This window comes from Schistocerca nitens, chromosome 5 (assembly GCF_023898315.1).
Source record: "Schistocerca nitens isolate TAMUIC-IGC-003100 chromosome 5, iqSchNite1.1, whole genome shotgun sequence".
NCBI classification, from domain to species: domain Eukaryota; kingdom Metazoa; phylum Arthropoda; class Insecta; order Orthoptera; family Acrididae; genus Schistocerca; species Schistocerca nitens.
This window is the reverse complement of record NC_064618.1, coordinates 747,744,258-747,759,599: the sequence shown is the minus strand read 5'-3', so window position 1 is coordinate 747,759,599 and position 15,342 is coordinate 747,744,258. Positions and strand designations below refer to the sequence as shown.

Genomic DNA, 15,342 nt, shown 5'->3' with positions numbered 1-15,342 from the left:
GTAATATTACTCTGGTACCTTTTGGTTACCAAGGGGCATGTCATTCATTTCTACTATATGCTTGATCTCCGTCAGGAAAATGGAAAAACATTTATTAATCGTTTTCTTGTTATCCATTACATGAGTCCAATCCATTTCTTTTAACCGGTTTATCATTTTGTTTACATTGGATTCGCCTAGAATTCTATATGTCACTTCTCTCTCTGTAGAACTGAAGGCTGACTTTTCTATTTGAAGCCATAGCCCTGCATGATCTGATGTTCCTAATTCTATTACATAATATTGTATGGAGTCTCTTTGTACATTGCTAATTATGTTATCAAGGCATCCGTTCAGTCTGGTGGGTGTTTCATTGAGACAGTAATAGTTTAATGACTTCAGAGTGTTAATCATATGAATTACATTTTTTCTCTTTGCCCTTATATCTATGTTAATATCACTTACAATTACAATTCTATGCTGTTTATATTTTGACAACAACAATATTAAAGTATTAATTTTTTTCTATAAATACTATCTCATCAGAGCCTGGGATTCGATAGATTGAGACAGTTACAGTTTTCTGTTTGTGCATTACCACACCAGCTACTTCTATTGTAGCTTCAAGGCATATTCTACTAAGGTCTATAACTGAGTAATGCAATTCAAGGTTACTTTTGACATATTTTGAGACCCCACCATGTGCAATACTTTTTCTGCAGTAGCTTGTAACTAATGAATATCCGAGAGGAACACACAAGTCTATTTCAGTGTCTTTCATCCAGTGTTCATTGATGCATAGAACACTGCAGTTGATTTTATCGAGCCAGTATTGTAATTCATTGATTTTACACCTAAGAGATTGTACATTTATATGAAGGAGGAGGAAACTGTCACTACTACATAATGGTATTCTACTTTCACAGAACCTTCTGTATTCATTTATTTTCGCTACATGATCTAGGGTTGCACAATTATCTGAATGAACTAGACTGCTGCAGTTTCCACTTAATGTGGTTTCTAACTGTCCTTAGTCTGTAATGTCGTTTTCTCTAAAACAGGAGGTGTACAGTCATGCTCTGTGGGACTGTCTTTTAAGACAAGGCTGCTGCGTGCTCGTATTTCATTTAGAACTTTGTTTATCTCCTGACACAAAAATTTTTTCCCATGGTAATTTAGATGCTCACCATGTACATTGTGCAAATTTCTTTCAAGTCTGCTAATATCCACTACATTGCATTTAGCATAAATGGAACATAGTTGTTTGATTTTAATATTTGTTTTACAAATCTCTTTGTTAACACATGAATTATAGATCAAGTCATGTCTATGAGGTATTGTCACAACAATAGTGTTTTCCACCTTACATCTAAAAAAAATTTCAAACCTGTTATACACTTTTTGGCTTCATTATGTGCTACATTGTTTGCACCAGTCACACAAACAACAAAGTCACTGTCCCTGAAATGGCCAATGGTATGTCTGCATTCATTTGCGATGCATCTGTGGACCGTAATATCTACTCCCAAATATAATTCATTCCTGTATCCCCATGCAAGTTTTAAAATGAACTGATGGAAAAAAGAGGTAACCCTATCCATTTTCAGTTGTTTGCAATCTGTGACGGAGTTAAAGCTATATCACTCTATCACCTTCACCAGCTTAAATGCACTGTACATATGCTCACAGGAAAAATGCATTTCCAAAACCTTCCACAACAGTGTACATCTTGTTTATTCTCGTGCTTTCAGTGTTTATTAGTTCAATAGTTTTTTGCTCCAAATAAATCCCTCTTTGGTCTTATTGTAACAAGTCTGTTTGTTCATTATGGCACACAGTTCTTCTGTCTTGCTCATTGTCAAAGTTGTGTGTTTACTTTCAATATTTTGTGATAGTTGATACCCATATTGTCAGTAGGTACCTCATAGTCACTTACTGCCTTTATTATTGGTGAGTAATTAATAATCTAAAATTTTTATCATATGTGTCAATGTTGTAGTCAGATGGCCTTAATTAGTTATTTTATTCATACCGTGTCAAATAGGATTTGTGTGGATGGAGTAAATATGCAGTGGCACAGTCAGTCTGTTGCCTTTTGGTAGGCTATGGTGCGTGGAAGTGAACATTTTGATGTTAAAAATCAGAGCTTGAGATCAATGTATAATTTCTAGACATGCACAATGAAGACTTTTAACTTGGGATAGTTACATCGTGTTCAGCAGCACAGTAGAATTATGGATGCATGGTGTTTTCAATATACTCAGATGGAAAGAGAGAGAAGTGGTAGTTCAGTTGAAATAGAACGTGGCTTGCAGGATGTGTGTGCACAAATAAAATTGCAAATGTGGATGACAGGAGGAAGATAATTTTGACAATTTAGGAGAACCCATTTTGGATTTTGAAGCATTAATATTACTCCACCTGTGTAGACTTGTCTAAGTTAACAATACAAGGAAGAGGGCTTTAGATGAAGTTAAAGAGGAAAGCAGAGAGCCAGTGTGATGAATTAGAAGCTCCTGTAGAATCAGGTTTAGTGGTGCTGGACTCCTTAAAATCAGTGAAGCAGTTCAATTTATATGTACCCTTGTATTTATCAAAGGATCACATCATTGAACATAAGGAAATAAAGTGTCTGTAATATTTCCTTTGCAAACAGTATTTGCTAGAAAATAATTGTGTACATACTAGATACTTAAAATTGTCTATTTACCAGCTGTTGAAATGCCAGCAACTGGAGTGCCGTTGATGGACACAAATGTGACAGTACTGTTAAAACTTTGGTAATTTATATGTATCGCATAATCAGGATAAGGAGAAATGAAAGAGTACATTCGCAGCTTTGTAAAAGGAAGGAAATGTCACCAAACACTGTATTAGGATGAGCACAGATTACAGAGAAAATTTCAACTAACAGTGGACTGTTCAAACTCGTCCAAATTCCACCAATAACTTTCTGCAGATGATCAAGTCTTAGACTACTTTGATTTATTTATTACTTTCACGATTTCCTTTACAGGCCATTTGTACATAGCTTCTTGATAGGTTTGATAAAATTTGTATTTAAATACTGCAAAGTAATTATTCACAAATTGTCTATTTTTAAAAATGTGTTTGGATAGACAAGAAAAACTGACTGTTGGGAACTGCCAGTCCCCAACAGTATCTCTCCTTCTCATCCTGTCTGGTAAGTCTCCCCCAACACAGGATTCGCAGCTGCTTTTGTGTTGCTTTCCCCATTCTCTAAACTTTGCTAGTCATTTTCCTTCATCCTTCTTCCTTTCACTTCAACCCTTCTGCCAGGAAGAGGACCCCACTGGCTCTGAAAGCTTGCACATTTTCTTCTGTATACTTTTTCCCTGCTGCATAGATTTTTTTTACCTATATAATTACAATAAAGTAATTATTTGGGTTTCTCTTAATTAATGGGATGAAGAAAATAGTCAACTAAAACCAGCCAGCTTCTTTGTGTTGTTGGTATGTGTAATTTTGGTTAGGTTGCGTGTGCTGTGTGAACATTTTGTCAAAAATTGATTAGAAAGCTAGTGGATGCATGTAATATATCCATGCAAACATTGTTGACTTTATTTCTGGGATGATTGTTCCAAATTTGTGATGAAAATACTTTACTTTACAGTCATACCAAAGAATTGCCTTTTTAGCTCAGATTGTTTTTTATTTCAAAAATTGTGATTTTGTTTCAACAGGTAACAGAATATTTAGCAACCAGGACGCTGTAGAAAAGGCTGTAGCTAATGGCCAGTGCTTATACAAAATATCAAGTTACACTTCATTTCCTATGCATGATTTCTATCGCTGCCAGACTTGCAACACCACGGATCGCAATGCAATTTGCGTGAACTGTATTAAAACTTGCCATGCAGGTCATGATGTGGAATTCATAAGGCATGACAGGTAAGCAAACATTTGTCTGCATGTGTAAGCTATTTCCATCATACACAATTTGCTTAGGACCATTGTTAAACATACGTGGGAGGTGATTAAGTGGAATTCTTCCATTATGGTATTTGAAATTTATTGTTAGAATCTATATTTCGTTGATCACTTAGTACAATGATGGAATGAGTCACATTGCAAAGATCTATACAGTACGACAAACATTATATAATTGTGTGTTAGTACTAATGTCATCTGACCTATATACATGCACTGACACTGCACTACTCACACTATCAATGCTCACTTCAGCAGTGTGATGTGTTACTGATTGTACTAAAACAATTAAAATAGAAAAATAGTAGCAGTGACACTACATGTAAGCAGATGGATTGGGAACTTCTTTAAATTTATAAAAAAAATTGTGGGAAATTTTGTTAAATAGCATTGTTAATGTAGCAGTTGTGTAATAGGTTGCAGCGTCCAGTTGTTTGTTGGCAGCTGTCCTTAAGTTTTTCATGTACCATAGGCATTTGAAAGTCGGGGGAGAGGAAGGTAGCGGTGTAAAGTCCCATGAACAATGATATTATTAGACAGTTAATTTTATTTTTGAAAGGCTATGTTCCAGATAGAAGTTAAGTTGTAGGAAATTATTGGATGCTCATTTCTCATGGGATAGATGATTTTAAACATAAATAATATAGTAGTAAAAATAAAGCAACAACTCGCCTAATAGTAAAGTTGTTGAGTTTTTTTACAATCACATGGACAAGATTGGAAATTTTGTTAGCTTTTAGAAGGATCCTTTTTTGAGCTAGCCATTTCGAAGGAATGGTGGCTAGGCTTGTCATGTCAAATCTTGAAAAGTTGCCATGAATGTCTCCCCTCCGCCACTTGTAGTTAGCATCAGTGAAAAGCCACATGCTGAATTTCAGGTGGCGACATGATCTGGAGATTATAATATAAAATGTGTCATTATTGCACATCTTGAAACTGCCTGGTATACAGCCCTCAGTTGTTGCACAATGTGTCACTCTTTGGTCACAGTTTCCATTAGCTTGGAAGGCAAGCACTGGATCATCAGTTGAAAGTGATCATAAGATGAATTAAATATTCATAGAGAAATACATCTTATAATTTATACATTACATTCCTTCCAAATTGGTAAGGAGTATGTGGAAATAAATACAAGGTTTCCGACTCATCATCATCAGTTTCATTCCTTGTAACTATTGCAAAAATGTGAAATGCTGGTGCAGTGTTCTACATATTTTTTGTGTACCAAGAACTTAAAATTAAGGTTGACATTTGACAGTTGCAGACACACTTACACATTTTTGGACAAAACTATCTGGAGTTAGGAGGGGATTGGATCTTATATATGTATATTTTGAGGAGTGCTAAGCATATTAAATAAGGTTATGAAACCAAGTAGAGGAAAACTGGTAGTGTACTGCTGAGTGCAACTTCAGAACATTTTCATGTGCGTAGGCTGGAAATTGTTGTGATATTTGGATAATTATTGTCTCTGTTACTGTTCTGTAAAATTCTCTAATAACTAATGCACATTTGTATTACTAGGTGAAAACTGAAGTATATCTACTTTTTTTGTCAGGGTGAGCTCAAAACATGGTTGTTAATGACTCAATGCTTGTGACCATTCCAAGAATCTAGGAGACAAATTTTGTTTCCACAAAATGGAGAAAAAGCATGAAAGTGTGATAATTGCAACATTTTCATTTCCCATTTTTTTCAGGCGTTAGTGATTCTAATAAAAGATTGTTTGTGTAGAACGTTGGTCTTTTCACACAGGCTCCAAAATTTCATGCCAATTCTTGAAGACAAATATTCAGCATAAGTAACAGTGAACAATATAGACTGAATATTGGTTTTCATTATGTATGTATGAATGTATGATTGCAGATATAGACTGCCTAGTTGTCTCTGTTTTTCTCCCTTGAATGAAAGCATCCTATTAGCATGTATTTCTTCTTAAAATTTGGACTGATCTGTGTTGTAAACAAAAAGTTAATTAAATCCTACAATCTTATGCTTTGTTTGTAATCCAAGCTTTCAGTTTTCAAACCTGTTACTTTTCTTACACGGTTGTATGCGATTTTTTTTAAGTGACTAATCCAACAGTGAGGAACTATGAATTCTTCTGCACCTGTGTCATTACCAGTATGTTCAGACCAGTCGTGCAAGATGGTATTGCTTGCACTAAATGAATTTTGTCTGGGCTGAGAAAAAAAATCAAAAGATCTGCATGTCTTGTTGTAATATCTGATCAACCCTTACATTGTTCTGCAGTTCCACTTTTGTTGTTATAAAATTTTCATTCAGAATGGGAAAAGTGAAATTTCTTTCAGGTAGTACTTGCACGTAGGTATTTATTACCACTTCTATTGAGCCAGTACAATGCTTTTCCTTTGTTCTTTTCTGTTGGTGGATTGGCAGTCTACAATATCAAACCTTTTGTCATTCCCAAGTCTGTCTGCACATTTTAAATGTTAACCCAGAAGTTTAAGTTCTATTTCACACATCATAACCCTGCTTTTACACTTCTTTCAAGGGACTTGAAAAAAATGGCTAAACTGTGGGAAAATGTGAAATGACTTTGTTTTACTGGTTGTGTATGGGGGGCCCCCTTTCCATTTTTGTAGTTTTGTATGATATCTGTAGATAATAGGCAAAAAAATAATCATCAGGGAATGTTTATTTTTATTAAAGGTTATCTGAATTTAGTGCGATGTTTAGCAGGTGACATGACATTCACTGATGCTTTAGCACAACAAATTGCATTAAAAATAACACAAACCATGCAGCTGCCATGTTTATTTATGTGTTTGCAAAGCTAAAGTGATGCAGTTGACAGTTTTAGCATTTATATTTGGTGCCTATGAAAAGTGCATGTCAAGTGTATGCTGCATTAAAGATGTCTCTAAATTGCATCATTTTTAGTGTAACTTTCCTGCGAAAGTGATGTCAGCAGATGTATACAGTACCGGCCATTTATCTTGCTGTTTTTTGATTTTGTATATAAAGGTGAATGAAATATAAATTAAGTTAAATATGGCACTACACTACAGATCAATCTGTCACTGCAGCCTTTATTTCACACTCACTGACTTAGTCAGCTCTCAGCTAAACTGACACTTTCAAATCAATGTAGACATAGGGGTTACGATAGAGATCAGTCTGTATACACAGCCAAAATAACAGGGAAGGAAACTATACTACACTTAAGCATTTTATGAACACATTTACAAAACATTAAAATGACCTTTAATTTGGCTGGTCTATAAACACGGCATTAACAAATGAGTACAGTCCTTACTACTTTCTGGCAAAAAAAATTGTGGGTTGTTTTAATTTTGTCTGATGAATTTTTTCAGTGTAGTTTTAGAGTTCATAAACACAATGAAAAAATTTGTCATTGACATCTGCAGCTGAAATATATTTTTCAATGGTTTCCACTGCTACATTAACAACTGCAAATGAGGGAACCTCATTGTCCTTATCACTGTCACTTTCTGCGTTTTCTTGTGTGTGAAAGTCTATAACGTCAACAGAATCACTTTCCATAGTGACAACATTGATGTCAATGAGTAAGAAATCATGAACCAGATGCTGAAGCTGCAGCTTTTCCTATGATGAAGCAAGCAGTTTTTCACCGTTGTCACTAACACTCACATCTGGTGCATCAGATCCATTTACGTTGTCGGCTTCGATGAATCCTGCTTTTCAGAACCAATTGAAGATGGTGGCTGCCATAACTTCTGTCCATGCCTTCTCAATATAATGCAAAGCGTATAAAATTGACACTTTAAAGGAGGCTGGGTCATTCCCAACTTCCATCTAAGTTAATGCCTTCTGCACAATCGTCTTCCTACAGTATTTTGAAGGCATGGCTGACATCCAAATCCAAAGGCTGTAATTTGCTTGTGCAGTTTTGAGGCAGAAACTCTAATTGCACATTACGTAGGCTTATATTTCTGGGATGCGCAGGGCAACAATCCACAAAGAGCAGAATTTTTCTGTTGTCAATACCCATTCTTGAATCAAGACAATGCAGTTGTTGATTGGCGACTCAATGGATTGTTGTGTGCACCAAGACCAAATAGTGGATAGAATTGGAAGGGACATCAGCATTGGCCGTATTTTGTTGCTTTGTTGTCAGCAAAATCGATTTTCAGTTACTTAGTGACCATCCTCACTGCTATAATATACAATTAAAATTGGTAGGCACTGGTATCAAGCTATAACCACAAACTCAGTTTATGTGATCGCTCTAAGCTTGTGGTTATCGCTTGATACCAGTGCCTACCAATTTTAATTGTATATTATAGCAGTGAGGATGGTCACTAAGTGACTGAAAATCGATTTTGCTGACAACAAAGCAACAAAATACGGCCAATGCTGATGTTCCTTCCAATGTAGTTGCTTCTCAAATAATTCAGACATCATCCATACTTTTTTGTTGGCACTGTAGTTCGTTGGTAGTGTCATAGTGTTTTTATGTTTTTAAAATACGATGTTTTTTTTTTAGATTTGCCAATCACAAATGGTTTACTTTTTCGGAACCATCTGCGTTTGTGCCTGGGGACAAACAGTTCCTCTTATAACATCCCTTTAAAGTGGTATTTCTCTTCAAAGGCCTCTTCAGTGACAAGATAGCAAGACAGACACATACTCCAGCTCATGCACAGACACTCTGTAACAGCAGCTTGTTAGGTCTAGGTGTATCCATGTCTTGGTTGCAATCCCCCAGGCTGTGGCTAAGCCATGTCTCTGCAATATCCTTTCTTTCAGGAGTGCTAGTTCTGCAAGGTTTGCAGGAGAGCTTCTGTAAAGTTTGGAAGGTAGGAGACGAGGTACTGGCAGAAGTAAAGCTGTGAGAACGGGGCGTGAGTCGTGCTTGGGTAGCTCAGTTGGTAGAGCACTTGCCTGCGAATGGTGAAGGTCCCGAGTTCGAGTCTCGGTCCGGCACACAGTTTTAATCTGCCAGGAAGTTTCATATCAGCACACACTCCGCTGCAGAGTGAAACTCTCATTCTGGAGATAACTTATTACTTTCCCCCACATCCATCACGCATAGTGACCATGAGGAGAAAATTCGAAAAATTAGAGCCAGTACAGAGACTTAACGGCAACCAATCTTCCCACGTGCTGTTCACTAGTGTAACAGGGTTAGAGGGCTCAGTTAGTGGTGCAAAAAGTACCCTCCACCACGCACCATTAAGGTGGCTTGCGGAGTATGATGTAGATGTATATGAAATATGTGGAACATGTGTGAGATAATGAGTCCTCTACTTTTGTCCTTATCATTGTCACAAAGATTGGTATTAGTGTAATTCAAAACATGACAGAGTAAAGACAGTTATAATAGGAGTTTTAAGGGTAGGAAACTTGGGTGGAACCATTTTAAGGGTAGATAGAGAAGTATTGTGAAAATGTTTGTAGAAGTGAAGGTTTATCAAAGAGTAAATGCATGAGGAGGGGGATACAATACTTCGGAGTAGAGCTCGCATGTTGGTTATTGGAATGCAATACCAGTATCTTGCATTCCTCCCTCTTCCCACGATAGTTGATAAAAGTAACAATATGTATGTTTCGTTACAGGGTACTTGAAGTAGCATTAAAAACCATTGTGTTCTTTCTTCTTGAGCTAGTTTTACATAAGTGACTATCTTCTGTAAACCTACTACTAGCAGACTGAGGGTGGGGGATGAGCATTGCATGCCAGCCTGTAAATCAGCTGCCAACCACACCACAAGTGAATTGGTTACATCAGTGATAAAAGTCAGTTGTGCAGAGTATAAAATACTAAAATCCTCAATATGCTGAATTGCATATGCACAGAATGGTGGCATTGTCTTTAACGTCTTAACCAAAGCTCGCCTTACTGAAGTTCAGATTTTCTGCGTTCTTAATCTTTTTTGCAAAGGTTGTAAGAGGACTTTATGCTATTTTTTAATACTGTGTTCTCTCACAAGAGGCCAAATATTTGAAAATAAAAAAATTATTTGTATTTTACATACAGTACATTGTGAATAACTAAAAAACTGAATACTTAATTATTTCCTAATCAAAATTGTTTCGACATTCTAAAAGCCCACTCCTTTAAAGAAGAAAAATAAGTTTACATGTCCCCAGAATGAGATTTTCACTCTGCAGCGGAGTGTGCGCTGATATGAAACTTCCTGGCAGATTAAAACTGTGTGCCCGACCGAGACTCGAACTCGGGACCTTTGCCTTTCGCGGGCAAGTGCTCTACCAACTGAGCTACCGAAGCACGACTCACGCCCGGTACTCACAGCTTTACTTCTGCCAGTACCTCATCTCCTACCTTCCAAACTTTACAGAAGCTCTCCTGCCAGGAAGTTTCAGTTTACATGTTGTTTGGCATTTAGAATGAAAATCAGACATGAAGGATAAAATATAAATGAACTATGTACTGCCTTATAAATATTGTTTGTTATGTTTGTGTAAATCTTCTCAAGCAAAAAATGTGGTTTTAAAATTCTGGATGACTTTTTCCCATTCATTCAGTTCTTAAAAACGTGGAGAATTTACCATATGAACTTTTCAAAAACATGTTCTATGCATTTGATGTAGGTTATTAATAACTCCTTAATATATTACCATATTCTAATTCTAACTTTTGTCAATTCTCATCCATAATTCCACAAAAAAAAAAAAGACACTCACAGTTTTGGCACCAGTACATAAATAACCACTTGTGACAAGTTAGTCTTATTACAGGAGTAATATAGCAGGAGCACAGCAGTAATACTTGAATAATACACCGGAAGCAATCACTCAGTCATGTTTTCGGATGTGGTTAATGTTGCCTTATGTCACACAACTTGTTGTGTCTTAATTATGTTGTGTGTTAAATGAGCCTGCTAATACAGAAGCTATCAACATCGCAAATGCTATTGTGTATAATGTTTTTTGTGCTGGGAATAAAAGAAGTCCATTAACATAACTAAAGTTGTAAGACATGATTCATATTAAGAGGTAATATCTGGAAGGGCACGTTCATAAGAGCACAGCTATTCTCAACTTGGTAGTGACATGTCCCTTAACCAAAGGTACGATTTAAGAATGTGCTTTACCTCACTTTTGTAAGCAGATAACTTCTTAGCATTTTCTTTCATATTAAACTGGATTTTGTAGAAAAAACTAAGCACCTGAGTATAATTTACTCTCTGTAATGCCTATATATCCACAGTTGTAGGATTTTCATCGTTTATTATGCAGACTTTATTGTGTAATAATGTATTCTTTGTTTGTCTACTTGTCTCCTATGTGTAAAAGTAAAATCTTAAAAGTTATATATTTTTTGTAATGTTTTAATTTGTCATTCATTGTGATTTCAGGTTTTTCTGTGACTGTGGTGCAGGAACATTAACTAATCAGTGTCAGTTGCAAGGGGAACCAACGCAAGATACCGACACATTGTATGATTCTGCAGCGCCAATGGAGTCCCACACACTTATGGTTAACTGAAATACTTAATTTGTCTGTGGTGTATGTAATACAGGCCACTGGCTCCTCATTACCGGTTTAATGATCAGAGATGGTTACTTTACACTTCAGTGCAGCACCTGAGATAATAAAGACAAAACTTTCATAAAATGAGTTATGTCATCTCAAGTGTGCCACTGTGCTCGGTAAGATGTCTGTTGTTTTGCAAAGGCCTATGTATATAACGTGCCAGATCCCAGTGATGTGACAAGACAAATTTAAAATTTGTGTAAGAATCTCATTTTATACTTAACGTTATGTTATCTATGTGCATGTGCAGCTACAAACTGGGTGCGTTTGTTTATTCTTTTGTCCAAGAGGATTTGTTGAAGATGTGTTCCATTTGTTGTATGAATGTGTACTTGTATGTATGTATTATGTTTGAAATGAAATGTGTGGAAGTGTGTAAATATATACATATGTGTGTTGAGATAATTGATATGTAACTTTTGTTAGGGACTTTGTAAGATTTGTGCTTGATAGTATTGAATGGAATCAAATAAAACAACAGTAACTACATATTTTTGAATACTATTATGGCCATTTTTTTATAATGTTTTCTTTTTTCACTTGATTAATGTCACATTTCTGTTCACTTTATTTCACTGTTATGATAGTTGGACATAAAATAATTCCTATAATTCAATTCTCTCTACCATATTTACATAGTCCAGTGACTCGGATAGCACATTGAGGATATGTACAGCATCAATTTTTAAATGTCTTAGTGCTGAAACCCATTAAGAATTCGTTATTGATGTAGCATACTGATGCAGGAGGCTTTAGATCCTTTAGGGATATAGACTAATAAACTTTTTTTAATATCTGCCAATGTGACTTTGCTTACTTGATGTGCTATAAGACTTGTAAATAGACTGTGTATGTGTTATTGTGCTTTTTGAATGAAACATGTTCTGTGTAACTTGTAATAGTTCTTTTTTGGTGTGTTTTTTGATGTTCCATCTAATTTTTTTTTTTTTTTTTTTTTTTTTTTTTTTTTTTTTTTTTTTTTTTAAAGAGTAATATTCGAACTGATAGTGGACTACATATGTTCTGTCAAGGTGTATAGCTATGCACACGAAAGTGCTAGACTCGTATGAACTACTATTCGTGCAAAAGGAGGATAAAAGTTGTAAGTTAGAAGCCAGTCATAACGTGCAAATTTATTCTTTTCACGAGTCCACTTTATAACTGCAGAAGTTTTTAATTTATCTGTTTCTAGTGCCATAAAGTGTTGTACATATAGAATGGTGTATGGTGGTGAAGGCCTGCAGATTGTGTGTACAGTTCTTGGGCACAGGTCATTTCATTGGATTCTCTCATCAGAAAAGAATGACACAAACTTTTGGATTAAAAATTTTGTAATCTGAAGGTTTGGATGCTATATTACAATTTAACTGTGTATTTTCCTTATTCTTGATTTTGATATTTATAGTAAGGCTTATTTTTGAAGGTTTTTTTAAGACCAGTCACTGCCTAAGTCCCATAGATTTCTCGAAGAAAAGCGTTCGCATATTCAGAGTATTATTGTTCCTCAGTTCTGTAATGCTGCACATTTGATACACTATGAAAGTTTTTCTTGTATATGTCACTTCAGTAGCTACAGACTCCAGCATGGTCAACAAAGATTATATTTGATTGGCTTTGATCTGTTATGTGTTATTTTGCATGATAAATTTATCAGTTTAGTTCTTGTACTTTTGTGGCAACACTGTGAAATATATATGTTCTGAAGTCTGCACTTACAAACGTATATGGACAGTGACCAACCCATAAAATTAAATAATAATAATAATAAAAACTGACTGTATAAGTATTCTAGGTCTAACCTGAACTGATGCGTGCCGTAATGGAAATAATCGCATTATTAGTTGTCAATGAATACAAATTCCTCCCGACCTTCCTCCACCAGTTTGTTTTCTCTCTCTCTCTCTCTCTCTCTCTCTCTCTCTCTCTCTCTCTCTCTTTCTTTCTTTAAGATCTTAGTTTGAAGAGACTAGTCCCCCCACATCCACTTTCACATTACTGTTTCCATAGTATGAATATTTCCAGTGGTTGCCTATTTATCATTTGTTAGACATTATTAAAGTTGAAACACGTGAGTTGTATAATGATATTGCCTCATAACCTGATCATTTATTTCATAAGAAAACATTCCTTTCACTGAAGAATATTGCTTGACAAAAGTCAGTGGAAATTCGTCGAGAGCTTTCGTAAACAGATAATTTGAAGATTGCTGCAATTACCATACAATATATCTGTTAATAATGTAGGGCTATACAGTGGTTATAGTTAACCTCCTTTGCTGTTATTGGTCTGTATTTTATTTCAGAGTCTTAAAAATACTTTTCCACTTGCTGCTGTCTGACAGTTAACTTACCATTGATATGATTTTCATACTGCACTCCAAGCACATAGTTGCAGACACAGGGGGAGATACTCAAGAAGATTAAAACTTGGGAGTTCAGGTGCAGTTTTCATGTAATTACTTGTGTTGCCATGCATGTTACCTTTTTACAGAAGAATTGTAACATTCCTTCTCATTCCCCCTCCTCTTCTTGCATTCCTTATTTTTCAAATAAACAGATGTATAATTCTTTCCAGTGACACTTGCACATGCTCAGTACAACTTATTAAGAAGTACTACTTTTGTCTTCAAAATTACATGGTCTGTAACCATGGCACCAAATAATTGATAGTTCTCTATGCACTACAGGTGTGTACTTTGTAATTAACACCACGATTGTTCACGGCAAGACTAGGAATGTGATAGTTTTATTGCTCAGATTAATGTGGATATAAGCAGCTTTCATGCTCACATTTATGTCCACAACAAGAAAATTATATCAAAGTATCATCTATGTTAATTTACTGCCCGTTCTCTAGCTTTGCTCAACTTTTTGAAATCCTGATATATTGTCAATTTACTACTTCTACTTCAAGCACAATGATTACTAAATGTTACCATAGTGAAGTTTGTTTATTTTAACTGCTGTTACTAAGCTTGTAGAAATTACAGAACAAAGCAAAAGCTTGATTTTAGTTTATTGTAAAAAGAAAAAAAAGTTGTAATTCAAAAGTAATCGCCAGTTTCTAAATATTATCTGACATAACTATAGAATTTGAAAGCTGTGTTTGGGAATGCCATTTATTTCATTCCATAGCCTTCTTCCAGTTGATATCCACTCATAACTGATCCACATCTGTGAATGTTTTCAGTTCACTTTTACACTTCACCAGAATCTGTGAACATTGTTTTGGGAATAAAGATGTACAGAAATCGGTGTTTGTTTATGGTGCTATGTGTGTGTAGCTGCTGTAAAAACAATTTTATTGAGACTAATATTTGCTGTTACACTGACTCAGCCAGTGTGTGTGTGTGTGTGTGTGTGTGTGTGAGAGAGAGAGAGAGAGAGATTCCACTATGTTGCGTGTTTTGAAAGTCACCCACAAAGCATATAGGTTTTTCATAATTGGTCTTTGAATAAGACTTTGTATTAGGTTATTGCTGTTTCTCTCTATGCACTCAGTGTGATGCAATTATCTGTTTCAGAAATGTATAGAGAGGGTTTTCATTCAAATATTCCCATTAAAATGTCGTTCTGTAATGGCTGTACATTAGTTTTGTTGCTAGAATTTGTAGATTTTCATGGTACTGAGCAGTGAAGTGGAACAGGGATGTTGCCAAGAATGTTTGTACAACAGTATTTTGACAGAACTAAAAACTATTTTTCAGTTCCTTTCCATTTAAAATTATTTTATCATCTTCTAAATAATTTGTTACTGTGATACATTCGGAATTTCTCCTTTCCTACTGTTTAGAAATTTTCTAAACATATTGGTAAGATTTTGATGGTGAAAGAGTTGGGCCCACACAATCTTTCCAGTACATAACTTAAAAATCACCGGTTTGAATTTCAGATTCTGCAAATTTTT

The 15,342-nt window shown here is 35.4% G+C and overlaps 1 protein-coding gene across 2 annotated transcripts in view; it reads left to right on the top strand.

Moving 5' to 3' along the window:
* LOC126260142 (F-box only protein 11) overlaps positions 1–12,335 on the top strand; it is a 61,666-nt gene extending 49,331 nt beyond the window's left edge. For both annotated transcript variants that reach the window (XM_049957393.1, XM_049957392.1), the window contains exons 10-11: positions 3,684–3,891; positions 11,259–12,335. In XM_049957393.1, coding sequence (XP_049813350.1) covers positions 3,684–3,891; positions 11,259–11,388 — 338 coding nt within the window. In that variant the 3' untranslated portion in view covers positions 11,389–12,335. The remainder of the gene's footprint in view (positions 1–3,683; positions 3,892–11,258) is intronic.
* Positions 12,336–15,342: the final 3,007 nt, after the last annotated feature.